Here is a 17537-nt window from a genome sequence, read left to right as displayed (position 1 = left end):
CATTTACAGATAGAGTTTTGTAGATTTTTTTTTTTTTTTTAAGAAAAGGGAGAAAAGAACTTGTCTGGCTTTGTTTTGGCTTTCTGTGTGCCGTTGCCAGCTTGAATCCTCAGATGCGGCTTGGTCTCAGTGTGAAGCTCATTGGTTCTTGTGGAAAAAGGTGTGTTTGAAGGAATGTAGATCATGCCTGTGAGAAAACACAGGGCTTATCAAACACAGTACCCATGTCTCCAAGAATCGAGTGTTTGACCCTTCCTGAGATGATAACTTGGATTTTTTTTTCCTGCATTAAAACATTTCCCATTTGCTTTCCTCTCACACTTTTGAAGTGACCAGGTGTTAAAATCCGAGAGCCCTGCTCCTCTGTCCACCCCAGCGCCCCAGCCTGTCCTGAATGACCTTGTCCTTCCCCCCCATGACACTGTTCTCATGCTTTGCTGAAAAACCTTGTTTTCACATGTACCCTTCAAATAATTTGAAACAAAGGTTTTATTCCTTCTTTTCCTTCTGGTGTCAGTCAATTTATTATCAAATTGTTTGATTTTAAATTCTTTTCTTGTCGTTTTGCAGAAGCCGAAAGCGGTATGCGCTCTTCGTTAACTTTCCTCCCAATCTCCACCCTCTATCTTCACTTCTAACCACAGGACTAACTATTTGTCAAGAATTCAGGAAGATAGAGATTATATATATAAATGTGTATATGTGTATATAATCTCACTCCCTTGTCAGTATATATAGATATATATTTATATATAATTATATATGTATATTTATATATAAACCCCTCTCCAACTAGGGGACATAAAAATTGAAAGTAGCACATTGCTTTTCTTGTTTGATTTGTTGATTCTTTTGGATGACGCACTAACTTCTTTGCAGGAAACCTTAAAAAAAAAAAAAGGCACAATCCTGTTTTGTCATGGCACCAATGATGGGAACAAATCTATTCAAGTTGAAAAGGAGGACGCTTCTCTCCAGCCCTCGGTGTCTGTTTCTGTCCTGTCCTGATTTGTCGTGGTGTCCACCAGACTCTGGTTCCATTTGTCTGCATCCCACATCCATATTCCCAGTGACCTCCGCCTCCCTGTGTCTACTTCCCAGTTGGTAGAGCAGAATTTGTGTCCTTTTATCCACAAAACAGAGACCAAGCCCTTACACTTACCTCTTTTTCTTTACACTTATTTAGATGATCAGATTTTGCATATGTATTTCTTGGGCAGTACTCCGATGAGTACTGTCTATTGAGATGAACTCAGGGCTTCTGTTTTTCTGAGTGTATTTGGGCATATTTCTTAATATGAAGTATCGCAACATTCACTGTGTGACTTCACCTGTTTTGCTGCTGTTATATGTTGCATGAAGCATGACCGGATCCTCATCGATAGCTTTTTTTTGTTTTTTACCTTTTTGGGTTAATATTTCCAGTGCAGCTTCTTCAATGTGTTCTCTATCTAAGGGCGTGTGTTGAAAACATACTGTTGAGATCCCTACTTATTCATCTTCTCAAGAGTTGTTTTCTCTGTGGTTTTAATCACTGTCACATGTTTGTTTTGTAATTTGTGTGTGTGTGTGTGTGTGTGTGTGTGCGTGCGCAACTCTTTCCGAAGTCAGGTTCTCTGTGGTTTTGTGAGTAGATGTGTGAAAATAGAGGTGGCTTCCTGTCAGTTCGGTATTATTGACATGATCCAACTGCGAGAAGTTACTGCAACACTTTGCATCGCCAAAGGGCCACAGTGGTTGCACCTGTGCTGTTGGCTTTGGTCTTGGAGTCCTTTTATCATGTGGTGAAGGCATGTTGTGATGTAGGCATGACTTGTTCTAAAGTGTACTAGAAAGCAACTTGGGTTGTTCCCAGACCAAATATCCAGCATTGTCCTTGCTAAATGAACTGTTTCTTTTCCCTCCCATTCGGCCACTATTTTCCTTATGTGAAAAATCTATTTGAAAATGCCATTTCTAAAATTATTGGGATGGAATCAGGATAAACACGTCACTTGAGTCTGACCAACTGGGAGCAATCTTTATGATGCTGTCTCTGTGTAAGTGCCCTGGGCTCCAGTGTGCTGAGCATGGGATCCACACTGTGGAATATGTGTGTATGTCTAGTTGAGTGGGACTCCGACAGCATATATTTTAACATCCAGAAGAAATGAAAAGTTCCAGAAAGGCAGCAAGAGTTGAGAAATGGGGTTTCTGGAGGCTGTGTCCTAACACAGCCCTTGAACTGCCAGGCAGCTGTACTCCCGGAGATGGGAACCAGTTGGTTCAAACAAAGTCCCACCCAACAGCAATCGCACATGACCTTGTGTGGTCAAAGAGGCCACTTTCAGTGACATGATCCCACTGGGCCCGGCATGATCTGAAGTCCTACATGGTTCTTATTCTCTTGTTCAAGGTCAGTGGTCGGCAAACTCATTAGTCAACAGAGCGGCAAACCGCGGCTCGTGAGCCACATGTGGCTCACGAGCCGCAGTTTGCAGACCACTGTTCTAGGTAATGAAGTCCCATTAGCTTTCTAGACTCAGATATAATTGCAGTGTTACCAAATACAAAGTATGCTCTCATGAACGTGATATGTTTGTAATTGCTCAGGGAATGGTACATTACACCTACCAGAAAGTGAGTGGGGAGGAAAGAGACTTACACCTGTCATATTTATCCATAATGGAGAAGAGTTTCCTTTAAAAATATCTCTTTCAGTTAAATTACTAATCATGGGTTGCCTCTCAAATCAGCAAACAAGTAAAGTTCATGGTAATTGGAGGAGAAATAACGAGATGTTTCCCAGTTGTTATGCATAAGTGATGGAGAAAGGGAAGACATCGTTTTGCCCTATCAAGCCCCAAATCTTCGCCCTAACCCAAGTTCAGCAAGAGATACACAGTGAAATGCACTGCAGTTTGAGACCTGGCTCTCCCCTCCCGAGGGCACCTGGCAAGTGGTGTTTCCCAGTGGACTGAGCCCTGCTAGCCAGTTTCAGGGGAATGTGTCTTATATTTAAGAACATATTTCAGATCTAAGTGAGTGGTGTTTTCAATATTGAAATCAATGGCTTCAACTCCCCGTGTGCCTAGCTGTTTATTATATTTGTATATTTACATATTTATGCTTAATGTCTCTGGGATATTGTTAGCTCACTTGCCACCCCCCTAGAAGAAGTGTGGTCGTTCCTCCCATAGGCCTGACTGGTAGGAACTGCAGGTGGGCCTTTGAAAGATCAGCTGTGACTCCTTTTCTCCTTAGTAGAGAGGGAAAGCAACACTTTTGGAACTAAGACCAATGACATAGGTTTTTCACTCATTCCTATGAAAAGTGCCATGCTGGGCTCTAAGCTGGCTGCTATGAGAAACTAATTTATAAAAGTAAATAAAATATGATCATGCTTTTCACTCCTTTACACACCTATGAGTTCCATACAAAGATATCTATTTATTCTTTATAGTGAGTGAGGAGCTGAAGAATAAGTCTAGATTCAAAACTAGTCTGAGAGCAAAAGAAAAAGAATAAGAATCCTTGGGGAAGGGACCACACCAACCCTTGGCCTCCATCTATCACTGAATCTTTTTAGTGGAAATTAACAAATCATAGAAGGAAGAGGATAATTTATAGGGCCCTTGGAAATCAGGGCAAGTCCATCCCGCCAAGAATATGTCCCTATTGGAATTCTGCTAATTGATAGATGGACTTTTTCTTAGAGATTTTATTGATTCTTCACATGACACATCTTGAAGTTTATCTCTGTCTGATAAGCTAGTGAATTAGACAGAATTGGAGCCAGAGACTGATTTAAAGTGATGCCCAGGGAGGGAGACTTTTGGCCATCATCAGGACACACAAACTTAACATTGGATATTTTAAGACATGAAGATCTTCGGAAAGATTTACATATTCCCATTAGGAGCTCAACGACACATTCTAAGGATAGCAGGCACTTTGCAGGAGCAAAAAAAGTTACTTCTGTTTCAGATGCTTATCTTTTTATATTTTCAAGAAGACAAGGATCGGTATTTCAAATTTCCTAGATTTGGAATGTGTATAGAAGACTTAATGTCTGAAATATCAAAAAGAGTAATATATTTCCTCAAAGAGTCTTTGAAACTCTGTGCCCTTACACAGGGAGTAGTGTATACAGTGGTCCCTGAGTCAGGCTAGCGTGCTTCTCTACCAAACCCTTAAATAGGCATGCAATCCAGCCCAGAGAGCCTCTTTATGTATCTAGATGTCTTTCCTTCATTATCTCAAGAGCTGGGCACATTCTTTCAGCCTCATGCACCAGAAGAGAACAAGAGGACATTCTGGAGTCACCTGGTCAGTGATGTCCTTGGAGGTCCTTCCAGTGTCTTATACAATCAGCCATACAGTTTAAAGAACAGAGAGCTACTCTACTGTGTAGCCAAAAGCCAGCCCAAATTAGCCCATCTACAGGTACTGTACAGGAATAAAATCTCTCAGATACTATGGTCAGTGCAAAGGTCTTTCAGTGCCCATAGTTCGTTTCTTAGCATCAAGGACAAAATGGGAGCTGTGATGCTGTGAGAGATGATTTGCTTCTCAGGTGCTGTAATCACCTTGCTACTATTAATCGTGACTGTGTATTAAGAATTTACTATGTAACAGTCACTCAGAACGTAGTATGTGCTTTAATTTTCTTAGCAGTACCCCATTTTTCAGATGAGGAAAGTGAAGCTTAGCGCTATCCACATGTTTAAGGCTGGGACCTGAGGCCATAGGCCTGACACATGCACCTGAGTACTGGTACTCAACCGCCAGCAGCAGCAACACTGAGATCTGAACACAGATCTGCCTTACTTCTGTGCCTGAATCTTTCCTCTCCACCCTCAAACTTGACTAGGGCAAGCAGAAGGCGTAATAAATTATCTCAGTCTGCCATCTGTGAAGTGACAATCCCATATTCTTACTGTAGGCCAGTTGTTAGAGAACAGAGGCAATGAAAAGAGACTTTTCATGGGCAGGAACCTTGCTATCACCGCCATGGCATAGTGGGGTTGACCATTGGAGTGCAATTTCTGAAGCATGTAATGTAAAAAAGGGGAAGCAGGTTCTGTGTGAGGCTGTGTTGTGCATATATGTCACCAAGACATTGATGCCTGTCAAATTTCCTCTTTGAATTGTGTTGCTGAAATCATGATAGGATTTGTTTTTCACCAGGGAAGCTTTTTAACACTCTTAAACGGATACATGTCTATTGGTAGAATTTTCCAATTTTGAGGAAGTAGCTCCTTTAGAGTCCAGAAGTACCTGGAATTTTTCATTATGTCCTTGTCCATTTTTCTAAAGTGCACAGTTAGTTCTTCACCCTGTAACTTCACCAAATCATGGGCAGGATGTGTTCCATGTCATGAGGCCAACTGAGAAAAAGCTGATGATTCCATTAAGAATGGAATATCCTTTTGGCTTTTTTTTTTGCAATAATAAATAATAAAAGGAACAATAACCAGTAGACATAGAGCCTTCTGTGCATTATGTCACTGAAGACTATGATGATCATCATTCCCATCTTGTGGGTGAGGAAATTGAGTCCTAGAGATGTGCTGTAACTTGCCCAAAACCAGACAGCTACTGAATGGCCATGCTGGAGTTTGGACCCAATTTCTGGTTGCAGAGCCAGGGCATAGAAGAACTGCCTTGCAGGAACGGGGTAAGAAAGTATGCCAAGTCCGGAATGCTGTCCGTCTAAAACGTTGCATTTAATGGGGAATCTGGCTAGCCTGTATCAACTGGGCTCCTTTCTCCTCATGATCATGAAAAGTCAGAGGGTGGGCGACAAACGTGAAGAGTTGGTGGAGGGTGATTGGGAGGGACCTCTCCAGCGCTGCCCTGTGTGGCCTGCTGCTGCCTCACTGTTGTCTGGGGTTCCAGGGAAGAACAGTCAGGTCTTCGTGGACTCTTGCTATTATTTAGTGTTAATAAGAGCAGTGACACAGGATTAGTTTCCTTCTGTCAGGCCTTGTTATGGGTAATAGGGGATGTTCTTGTGACCACAAACCATTATTTTGCAATAACGATCTACTTCCTTCTCCCAACAGAACAAAAGTTCACCTGGGTCCTTCCTGTATTGCTACAGGCACATCGCCCTGTTGCTCACAGCACCTTTCTGCAATGATTTTACCAGCAGAAAAGGATTACATGTTAATTGCCATCTTCTATTTTGATTGTTTTAGGCAGTTTAGGACTTCCTTTAGCCTGATTCCAAACATCTATTACATGAAACACCTGATTTTCAGATCAGACTCCTTCCCTTGTATCTGTTGCTGAATTTAGAGTCCCTAAACTCCATATCCATTGAGCCCAGAGTCTCATCTCAGTCTCTGTGTATGGCATTCCTGGATTCTGCTTTTGATCTGCAGAAAATTAAATTTGTTTGTTTCATCCATTTATTAGATTAGGATACATTTATCTCTTCCGTCAGTCCGAACACAACTTGGTCAGGTCATCTATTTATACCACTTTGAAATAGGACAGTGTATATTTAGGTTCATACTTCTCTGCAAGGGAAATCTTTTTGTTGTAATTTGCATTTGTTTTCTAATTACAGTTTGCCCCAATCAGTATGTGCTAGACATGCACCTTATTCAAAGACTCTCTTACCTTTTTGTAAACGGCAGGCTGAAATCATTAAGTATTTCTGATTGCTTGCATTTTGTTTTTTGTTTTTCACTGTTCTGGTGGACCCATTTCTTTCCACACAGACTGCACATGGAATCCACTTCCATGTCCTTATCATGTCATGCAGATGTTCTTGCTTCTGCATTGGTATGGGTGTCCTGTACCATTCCCTGCAGTGGTATGTGGTGTGTATACATGTCTGTTTCTGTATGCATATAGGGGTCCCATTAATGCTCTGTCATCTAACTGAAAATCGGTGTAGCCATAGCTTTATTAGTCTAATAACACTCAGTGTTGACCATCAACAGCATTTTCTAAGGGGTACATTATTGGGAATTTTGCTTCAAACCAGAAGCCCATGATGGCAACCCCATTATAAAAACGTGGCCCTGAAACCTAGATTTGCTTTGATTTCTGCAACTGGGAGTATGCCAACCTAGGACTTGAACAGCCAAGCTTTATGATGGCGTTATCCAGTTAAGTGTGTGGGACAGTGGACCTCAAGCTCTAGACGAAATCTTTGGGGACAGCATTAGACTAGTGGGCCCCCTATACAATTAACGATACCGTATAGCCTTCAAGATTTTGCACAGAACATGACCTGACAAATGTGTCTTCTTTGTTTGTTTTTGTTCACTGAGCAGTATATTAATTAATCCTGGAAATCATCTTAAGATCCAAGAAGGTACTTTAGGATTTTTCATCGCAAGTGATGCCAAAGAAGTTAAAAGGTAAGAGTTTATTTTCACCTGCCTTCCTTTTCATTCCAGCATAGACATCTTGACCCCCCGAGGTGGCCATGCTTCTGTATGTACAGGGCCTGAACCCCAGAACGTCCTAACAGGCCTTTGGGCATCTTCCTAACAAATCTTAGGAAGAAGGGATTGTGCTCTCAAATGTTTCCATGGGCTCCTCTTCACAGAACCAGTTCCACATCTTTGACTTAGAATAACATTTCAGAGCTAGGAGGGCCTGATTAGCTCCTCCTTCATTTCCTAAGGAAGGAACCAGAGTTCCAGAGAGCTCAATTGATTGTTGCAGGCCCCCGATGCTTGATGACCCAGAACAACATAGCATAGGACAACTGACTCCTCGTCCACTGCTCTTTACTTGAGAATTATGAGTTTTTTACTTTAAGTGCCAAATGGAATCTCTAAAGGTTTGGATTAATTTCAGATGAAATACTGAACTGGCCATATTTCTATTTGTGGCCTTCTAGGTAAGTGGCTGAAGTTGTCAGGGATAGCCAGGATTTCGTTGGCCTCAATGGTTTATGACACCTTTATTAGTATAGTAAACCCTCGATTTTTCGGACCTCGATTTAATGGACTTTGGATTTAATGAACAAAATTTCCGGTCCGTATGTCATATGTGAAAGTTAACACCCTGCTAATTTTAAAATGCTTTTAATCTAGAGTAGCTTATAATTTAGTTAACAGATTATATTTTTGTTATTAATTCATTGTTATTTTTTAACATATTTTACCGAATAAGCCATATATTAAAGAAAAACACTGTAGTAATTTTGTTGACATAAATAAATATTACATAATGACAAATATATTTAAATCCAAGAGTTGCAGCTCCTAAACAACTTCGGTGAATGATTAGCACATGATCACACCACCTCACGAGGGGTAATTGGTTCTGTTGTCGCATGGTATGACCTTCTGCAGCAGTTTTAACACATGTCAGCCCATGTTCCTATTTGCGCTAAGCCAAACCCCAACCCCCAGCAATGTACATCTGTTGACTCTCAGTGACTGGTGAACGCATGCATTTACTAGACCTATTGAGTTTAATATGTGGCAGCCCTTTTCTGAGTACCAGGCACCAGGCATTGATGAACTCATTTCCTCCTTTCAACAACCTTATGAGACAGCATTACTCTTCCTATTTTACATATGAGGAAACTGAGGCACAAGTTGGTTAACTAACATGCCCAAGCCACACTGCTTGTTTAAAGCCAGGATTTAAAACCAGGAAGTCTTATGTTCTTAATTATTTGCCAAGACTGAGCCTGACACGCTGAGCACAGAACTATGATGTTTGACAGCTGGTGCTTACTCATCATGCACTCTTGCAAACTAGCCACCAGTCATAACAGCTTTCAGGGCAGAAAATGCGATGGAAAAGCAACAACATCAACAACAATTTAAACCGAACTATCTAATAGCTTAAATTTACTTCTGCAAAATTCCCATTATGCAGACGTGGGGGAGGAAAACCTCTTTATCTGATTCAGGGTCCCCACTGTCTTAGGAGTACCCCAAGAACTGGGTCCACCTGAGAGGAACCTTGGGCGGGGGAATGGGACTGAACACCCTTTTCCTCCTCTGGAAGAGAAGGTTGTGCTCACGGCCAGACGGAGATACAACGCTGGAAGCAGCATCTTAGGGCAGGGGACTGAGGAGCACAGCAAGTAGAACATGAGGCTCCCATTTGTGTAATTCTATTTCCTGTTGCATCTCTCACTAATGAATGTCACAAATACCAGGCCGTCCAAAAAACAAATCACCTCCTCTATTGGGGAACGCAGTGTGTCTCATTTCAGTGCTTTATGGTCTTCACAAATACATGCTGACACAATCAGCTGCGCCGGCCTGTAATTCCCGAGCTGTGTGATGTGTCAGAGCAGAAGCTGTCAGTTAGGGGACTGCAAATAGATGGAGACTGCAGAAGCCACAGAAGGGCTTTGGAGATCTGAATGAAACTAAACAAGTTTTGTGCAGATGGAAAAGTAGATTATGATGCTCTCGTATTGAGTTTGCACCCTCTGCTGCAAAAAAGCAACAAAAGAAGTTAACGGATTCTGGTTTAAACTTTCAGATGTAGTACTTTAGGGGAAAATAAAAAGTGGATGAAACCATCTGATTCCAGTTTTAATGAGGTCACTCTGGGAGAAGCACTTGGGCCCTTGTCCTTTACTCCTGGCCACTAAGCATTTTGCTTTTTAAGTAACCTTCCCATAGTATTTAATGTGGGAGTCACAGAATGGTGCCTCATTGGCTCAGTTTGGCTTATAGACATGATTTGAACCACAATTTAAAAAAAAAAAATAGTTTCCAAGCTGAAGAAGTCCTAATCTTACATAAAAATCCCTATTATTGGTGTCTCCTGAAAAACATGCAGATCCAGCATTACTGAGCAGCATTCATTCATCCATCAAACGTCAATAGGGCACTCACTTCCCGGGACACTGTACTAGGTGCCAGGGAAATGATGGAAAGAAGTCCCTGCTCTCATGGGCTCCCTTCCAGGGAGGGAGAAATACAGCTGTGTTTATTCTTGGTGTAAAGCATTCATGCAGCTGGTCACTGATTTAGATTGAGTGTAAGTGAAGGTGGCTCGGAGCGAGTGACGATAGAGCAGAGATTGGGGTGATGGGGAAGAATCCATCATGCAGAGATCTGAAGGGAAGAGGAGACATGATGGGAATAAGTTTGTTGTGTTCAGGGAACTGGAGGAAAAAGAGGGTGTCTGGGGGAGTAGAGTGGTGAGGTGAAGTTAGAAAGAATGGTAGGGCTAGTCCCCGAAGGACTATATACAAAGGTTGAATTTGTTATCAAGTGGAGTCATGGGAGGTTTTTTGCTGGCAGTGATGTAGTCTGATTTATATTACTAAAAGGCCTTTGCACGTGCTCTGAGAGAATCAGATGCAGTGGAGCAGGAGGGGAGGCCAGGAGACTCCGAGACAACTGGGTAGATTAGGTGAGAGGTGATGGCCTGGGCTAGACGGGTGAGTGGAGGTGGTGAGAAGTAAGAGCAGTTCAGGACATATTTTGGAGAGTTCGTAGGACTCACTGATGAACTGGACATAGAAGTGAGGAAACAAGAAGGATAAAGAATGGAGCCTAGGTTCCAGCTTTCCACAATTGGGTGGATGATGGGGAAATGGGAGGAGAAACAAGTTGGGGGTGGAAGGAATTGAAGAATTCTAATTGGGCCGTGTTAAGTAGGGTATATGGAGATGTCACAAAGGCAGTTGCTTCTAAGATTCTGGAGTTCTGGGTAAAGAGGAAGACTGGAGATGTAAATTTTGATGCTGTATCAGTGAGGGTCTGGCAAGAAACAGATGACACACTTAAATGGGAAAGGGGAATGTATAAAGTTGTGGGCAGAGTTAAGGAAAACCCACAAAGGATGGCAAAGTACCCAGAGTTAGTAGCAGTGGGGAGCCACTCCCAGGCCTCATTAAGGTGAAGGAGGGCTGTTAGAACGAGGCAGAGGGTGTGCTGTAGGAAAGGCTGCCTCGCAGGAGCTGTGTTCTTCTGTAGGGAGATGGTGCTACTACCATTTTATAAGCTGGTATCGAGGGGAATGACTCTTCTCACCCTTCAACCTCCTGCTGGCTCCCCCATTAGACAAGCACAATGAGAAACCAGAGGACTTGGGGACCCTAAACACCAGCCTTGCAGGATGCATATCTGGTCTTGGTGATGTCAGTGGCAAGGCCCCCAGCTAAGGCTACTTGAGGAAGGGGTAGGTGAGTAGGAGAGGACGTGGAGAGGAGAGCAGAGAGGGTTGAGGTGGGAGGAGGAGATAGGGCATAGATCCTGAAAAGTGTACAAAGGCTCCTGGAATCCACACCCATGGATTTAAAGTGAGATCGGTCAGCAAAGTTGCTTCCCCAGCAACACTCAGCTGCTCAATGCAGGTGTGCAGTAAGGTGGGGGCTGTGACATCACCATGAGAGAGGCAGAGGTGGATGGGGAAAACAAGGGTGCTTGCAAGGAAGTGCCACATGGCAAAAATCAGCTGGAGCTTACATACCCTGCCCTCTCCAGTTGGGTGATGTGTCTCTAGGTCAGCACAGACCCACACCTTCACCCCATTTCACTCACTAACTTTACCTGCCTAGTCCCTGTGGGGATTTTACTTTCAGAATCTAGCTTTGATTTATGAACTAGTTGTGCTTTATCTTTTCAAAGGTTTATTCAGGCTCGTCATCACCTCATCATCTCTTCAGTAGAGATGTGTTTAAGACCTTGGACACTGGGAATAGACTGTGTGGATTTGAATCCTGGTTTTGCCACTCAGCTGTGTGACCTTGGGCAGGTGGCTTAACTTCTCTGTTCTTCAGTTTTCTTGTCTGTAAAACAGATAATAATCACACCTCCTTCAAAGGATTGTTTGAGGATAAAATACATTAATGCTTATTAAATGCTTAGAAGAGCACCTGGCCTAAAGTCTGTGCTCTGCAAATGTTAACTATCATTATTAATATGAGTAGGAACATCAAATGGGGGAGAAAATGGGCAAAGGACATGGAAGCACAATTGCTTCCTCCTGTCCTACACTTCCCCTTTCGAGGCAGGTCATCATTTGGTTGGGTTTTAGCCACATTTCCACTGAGGGCAAACAATCAGCTTCCTTTTAATTTTTTTGTAAAATAGATGAAACCTGGCATTTAAGGAAATAGTGGATGAGCTATTAGGGTGGAAGGAGCACGGGGCTTGAATCTAGAAGGCTTGAGCTGGCCAGGTTCCAGTACAAGATGGCTTTAGGCAGTTAGGACACCTCCTCCATTTATCAATGAGGGCACTGAGAACCAGGGATTTGGGCTGCAAGATCTCAGATCTCTTCCAGATCAAAAGTCTTAGCAGTGGTTTCCAAATAAGCCAGTCCTGCGAAAAAACATGAAAAGGAATAAGATAGTCAAGAACTGTGTTTATTTCTTTATAGCGCTGGTCAAGGAACGGCCATGTTTATCCCTGGCATTCACCTTCGTGGTGGGAGTGGGGAAGGTGCTAGGCCAGGGGTTTTGTTACTCCCTGGACTCAGAAGGTTGTGAAGTTGTTCCAGTGAATTTTAGCACCTCCCATTACTGAGAGGACACAGGCCTCCGGCCGGGGCTGTTTTTCTAGACCCCGAGCAGTTTAAATAGCGCTTGGCTTTATTCTGCCTCATCCAAATTAACTTGGACATGGCCAGTGCACTTTATCATCACATATTGACACTTAAGTCAGATGAGGGGATATTCCCATTGATTGATTGCTGTCTCTGGGCCTCCTTCTACTCACCCCAACCCTATAATACCCTCTTCCCACCCCATTCCAGTGGTCAGCTGAGCTGGGCCCCTCAGTGAGAAGAAAACCTTCATTTTTTTATATGATCTCGAGGCCGGAGACTACGGGACTTGGTCCAGCCAACTTTGCAGTAAATATGGGTGATGAGATCCCAGAAGGAAATTGACAGGAGCCCCTTGATCCATCACTTTTGATTTCCCCTTTCTATTCTCCTAAAATGAAATCTTCAGAGTGACAAGGCGGATATTTGTATTTGACTGAGGAACGTCATCCTTGTGCCCCTTTAATATACAGTTAACCAGACGGAGGATTTCCGAGATGGATTTAACTTCCCCACCACAGCCCAGGGCTCCTTGCCCCGGGTTCTGAGGAGCAGCCCTGAAGGCTGCGCTCCGAATGAAAGACGGGCGAACAGACTCACGGTCACATCAACAACCTTTCCCCCAGTTCCTTTTCAAATGAAAGTTTATTAAAAGAAGCACTAACTCAAATCACAGAGACCTGTGTTTGAAATAAATGGTCTTGCAACAAACATTTCCGTCTGTAAACGTCTAAACCTTTCAAAAGATGAAAGGCAGTGAGGGCCGGCGTGTTTCATTAATTTGGCACCAGGGTGGAGGAAATGTGGTGCTCATTTCATTTGGGCGGATTATGAAACATGTCAGTTTTTCCATTCTCTTTCTCCAGGGCATTTTTTTACTGCAAGGCCTGTCATGATGACATCACAGATCCCAAAAGAATAAAAAAATGCGGCTGCAAACGGCGTAAGTAGCGTTTCTTTCCCCCATCTCTCCCTCTCTCCTTCCTTTTCCCTGAATTCATTTCCCTTCTCCTTTTCCTATTAAAGAAACACTAAACATCAAGAGCTTTCTTGAATATGTTTATGTTTCACCCAGCAGTTTAAAGAGACATGAAATAAATACCTGTCCTCGCTTTATTAGAGCAGAGGTTGAAAAATCACCACCGCCAACACCTAGGCATAGACCTAATGCCCTGTCCCACTCCATCTCTAACAGGACGCCTCGGGGGGTGTCCAGGCGAACACAGTGAGTATGATGTGCGGAGAGGAGGGCAGTTAACGCCGTGGAGGAGGGCGTTTCTGCACTGTGATTCCCAGTGGGTCTGGGAATGCCCAGGGTACAGAAGGCTGGACTAGGGCAGAGAGGAAACCGAGGGTGAGGACTCAGTCTCCCGAATGGGGCTGACTCTTCCCATTGGATGGCTGCAGGTTTCGGTACCAAAGGCCAGCGCTTCCAACTGCAATACCTTCAGATTGGCCCAAGGAAAGAACTTGGCCATGGCCAGTGGATCTTCTCATTGTCCCAGGGACCGATGTCAGACACCAATGCTCTTCGGGGTCGATGAGACTGGGCTCGGTGACTTCTGGCACAGCCTACCTCAGATCCCTTCTGCCAGCCAGCGGGGCCTCTTGAGAGGACGTCAGGGATGTGGGTCTTGACAGTGGGCCTGGAGCAGATTTTGCCTGGAGAAGGCCGTGCCGTTGGCGGTGATCACGTTGCCTCGCCTAATAGAGATCTCTTACAACCAGAGGAAACGGAGATGATGACTGCCTTCCTCTGTTTAGTCTTTTCAAAGCGCCTTAGGCTCATTATTTGCTTTGCTCCTCACCATAACCCTGCATACTTGGCAGGGGGTGTTATTAATCCCGTTTCACAAAAAGAAGAAATTAAGGCTTCCAGGTCACTGACAGGATGAGGTGGCTGAGAATGACATAGACCAGCAGTCAGGTTCGGACCTGCCCAAGGCCTCTCTCGGTGCTGTGTCTCAACCTTTGGGTCAGGAGACGGCGAAGTGGGTGACCTTGGGTCTGATGAGTAGGAGTGCAGTTATAAAGGATTGTCCCATAAAGTACTTTTTCAGAGCAGGAACCAAGCAGAACCCCATTCCAGGGACATACCGACTCGTGGACACAGGGTTTATTACTGCACCCCTAGAGGAGGGCACAGTAAATGCCAACCCAGTGAGCGGCCGGTGCCTCTGCTAGGGCTCAGAGACACACAACCTTGGGCAGATCCCCGTGCGGGGCACTGGGTCTGGAGCAGTATCTAGAAATCTGCTCAGGCTGCTTCTCCAGTCCGGGGCAGCTGGGCCCACAGTTTCTCCCCCTTCTTCATTGACTTAACACACAGGGCTCCCTCCTCTCAATGCTGATACCCACCAAGAGGGATATTTATGGAAATCTCAGAACAAGAGCCTCTGACTTCTTGGGGCCTGAGAATTCTTCTGTTCTGACAACCAATTGGGAAGAGTGTCTAAGGGTGCTAAGACACAGAATGAACCCAGTCCCTGAATCAAAAGGCCCTTCTCAGCAGGAGGTCCACCCCAACCCTGCCTCACTGGCTGTGAGCTCAAAGCACAGCCCAGTGGACCAGGCATCTCCCAGATCATTTCCATGAGAAACAACACTCCATCGAGGAGGAAGTAAGACAGTGACAAGTGCGGGAGGCTGAACCCCTTTGTAAGGAGAGTCTCACAGTGGCGTGAGATGGGAGACGCAGTAGAGCCTTGAGGCCAATAATTCACAGAGAACCCGGTCGCATGGGGCATCAGTGAAACGCACTATTGATTCATCACTCATAGAGTTTGAGTACCTTGTTTGTGCAAGGCGCTATTCTTGATGCTAGGGATGGAGTGATGAACAAGATAGGGCCCCTGCCTCCCTCCCTGCCCCCAATCCTTCACTCTAGTGAATGATCATAGAACAGTGACCATAGAAACAATGAAATCCATTCAGATAGAGACAGGGGCTGTGTAGAGATTGGAGACCGCCTGAGGGTGTGAGGAACCCTGAAGAGCTGCTGCTTTAGCTAGAAAGATCTGGAAGACCTCCCTTGGGAGATGGCCCTGACCCTGAGGCCCAGTCCAGGGAGGCAGAAGAGGGGGACAAAGGCCAGAAGTAGAAGTCAGTTTGGAGTGTTTGAGGGAAGGAAGACTGGCAGGGGAGCTGGTGCGATTGGAGAGGGGTGCAAGATGAGATCAGAGAGGAAGGCAGGTGCCATGGTAAGAAGAGTGGGTTTTAGTCCTACAATAAATACAGCCATTTTTAAGCAAGGAAATGACATCATTCATTACTGTCGATCTCCCTGTGACTGGACAGAGAGCAGAGTTGGGGGCAGGAGTGGAACAGAGGGAGGAGAGAAAGCTGTCGGACTCCCGCTGAGCTCTTCCTCAGAAGGACTGTAGTGGAACCCAGCAGATGAATTTTACGTCCCTAGAAATGAGGATTTGGCCTCTAGGACATTTTCCCATCTTGGTTCTAGGCTAGTAAACAGCAGCGGCCTTTAACATCATCCTGGACAGAGAGGCATGTAATTGTTTGAAATAATTTTATTCTCTTCATTTCCATTCACATTGGCTCAGCTAGAGGGGCAGATGAGCTCCCATCATGCACAGCACAGATTGCCATGGAAGGACTGCCTCTCCAGCGCCAAGCCATTGCGGCCAGGGTCTCACTCTCTTCGCTCTGCACCCTCCTCCCCACGTGGGCTCCTCCTCTCATGGCAGCCCTCAGCTGTGAGGTTCATGTTGGATAACAATCAGAATTTCCCAAATATTGTTCTTCCCAATTAAAAGACCACAGCAGCCTGTGCCCCAGAGGGCAGGATGCAGGTGTGTAGGTGTAAGTGGTAGTTAGAATAAATGAGCTATTAAACATGAGGCATACCAGGCAGGTTAGGAAATAGGGGGAGCTAGGTTTTGGTTGCAAAGAAACTTTCCTTAGAAGAAGCTGGAATTGTCAATAATGAATTGAATTCACACCGCCCGATGCCCTAAGTTGGAGAGGGCAGCCGACCCACAGAGTCATTTGTCCAAATCTGTTAGGCCAGGTGTTAATAATCCACCCTGGGGTGATACATCTCCACAAGGGCAGAGCTGGTGACAGTCACTGGTCCTCATTCACAGCTTCCCAACCCTCCTCTCCCAACCCCACTCTTCCCTGTCCTCCCCACCTCCATCCCCCCGTTCACTTTTGTTCAATAACGTTGAACGTTTCATGTCATACTCTCTGGAGAAATACTGAGTGTGGCCATCCCATGCCTGGCAATTCTGTGGGAGTACAGTTTAACTCTTGCATTTCTTTCCATTTCTTCATAGCTCTCCATCAAGGAAGAGGGCCACATTCGGTGTCTGGCCAAGGAGCAAGCTCTCAGAATCCATTTACCCATTTTCTTTTTCTGTATAATGAACCTGGTCTAATGATTGACATTTTCTCCCCCAGCCTCTAAAAGTTGGCCAAAGGGTAGATTCCTCGGGGACAAGTCATGTCTAAATCGATGTGTTTGAAGGAATTTTCTTGAACTTCTAATCATTGACATATTTTTGATTTATTTTTCTCTTTGCTGCCTTGGAATACGGCCCCTACTCTATTTTAACCGCACACTGGTAGTGATATATTGTGAGTAACACGGGTTCCCAGCAGCCCGGAGTCCAGTCCCCCTGTCTTTCTCTAGAAGAGACTCTTCTTTTATTTTCTGTACAGTTTCGGTCTCTTTTTTCCTTGTGGTATTTATGTTGCATGTAGCAGTGACCCATGCCCCAACTCCCTCACCCAACAGTCTGCAGAGCAGCCTGGAGCTGGAGAACCTGAGAGCAGGACCCCCTCTGTCCACCCCCCACCCCCAGCTTCTAGCCACCCTCTGGCACTGTCTTATTTTTCTATTTGAAAATAAGACCTTGACAACAGTGTTTCTCATGAGGGCCTGTCTCAGAACCTTGAGGGGACACTGAGTAGGCTGAGGTAATTACCACTGTAGCTCGAGACACCTCATCGATTGGGGGTCATTGTCATGCTTGCCTTTGATAAATTACACTTGGTCTCCTCGACTCTCGAGCTCGAATTTCTATCCTGAAGCAAACACA

At 44.6% G+C, this 17537-nt stretch overlaps 1 protein-coding gene across 10 annotated transcripts in view; it reads left to right on the top strand.

Moving 5' to 3' along the window:
* KCNMA1 (potassium calcium-activated channel subfamily M alpha 1) overlaps positions 1 to 17537 on the top strand; it is a 719040-nt gene that overhangs the window by 581193 nt on the left and 120310 nt on the right. For all 10 annotated transcript variants that reach the window (XM_080687587.1, XM_080687584.1, XM_080687583.1 and 7 more), the window contains exons 17-18: positions 7272 to 7358; positions 13344 to 13420. In XM_080687587.1, coding sequence (XP_080543713.1) covers positions 7272 to 7358; positions 13344 to 13420 — 164 coding nt within the window. The remainder of the gene's footprint in view (positions 1 to 7271; positions 7359 to 13343; positions 13421 to 17537) is intronic.

The sequence above is a fragment of the Plecotus auritus genome (assembly GCF_963455305.1).
Source record: "Plecotus auritus genome assembly, chromosome: 9".
In the NCBI taxonomy this organism is placed as follows: domain Eukaryota; kingdom Metazoa; phylum Chordata; class Mammalia; order Chiroptera; family Vespertilionidae; genus Plecotus; species Plecotus auritus.
The sequence above is the reverse complement of the archived record's forward strand: the minus strand, read 5'-3'. Positions and strand labels throughout refer to the sequence as shown.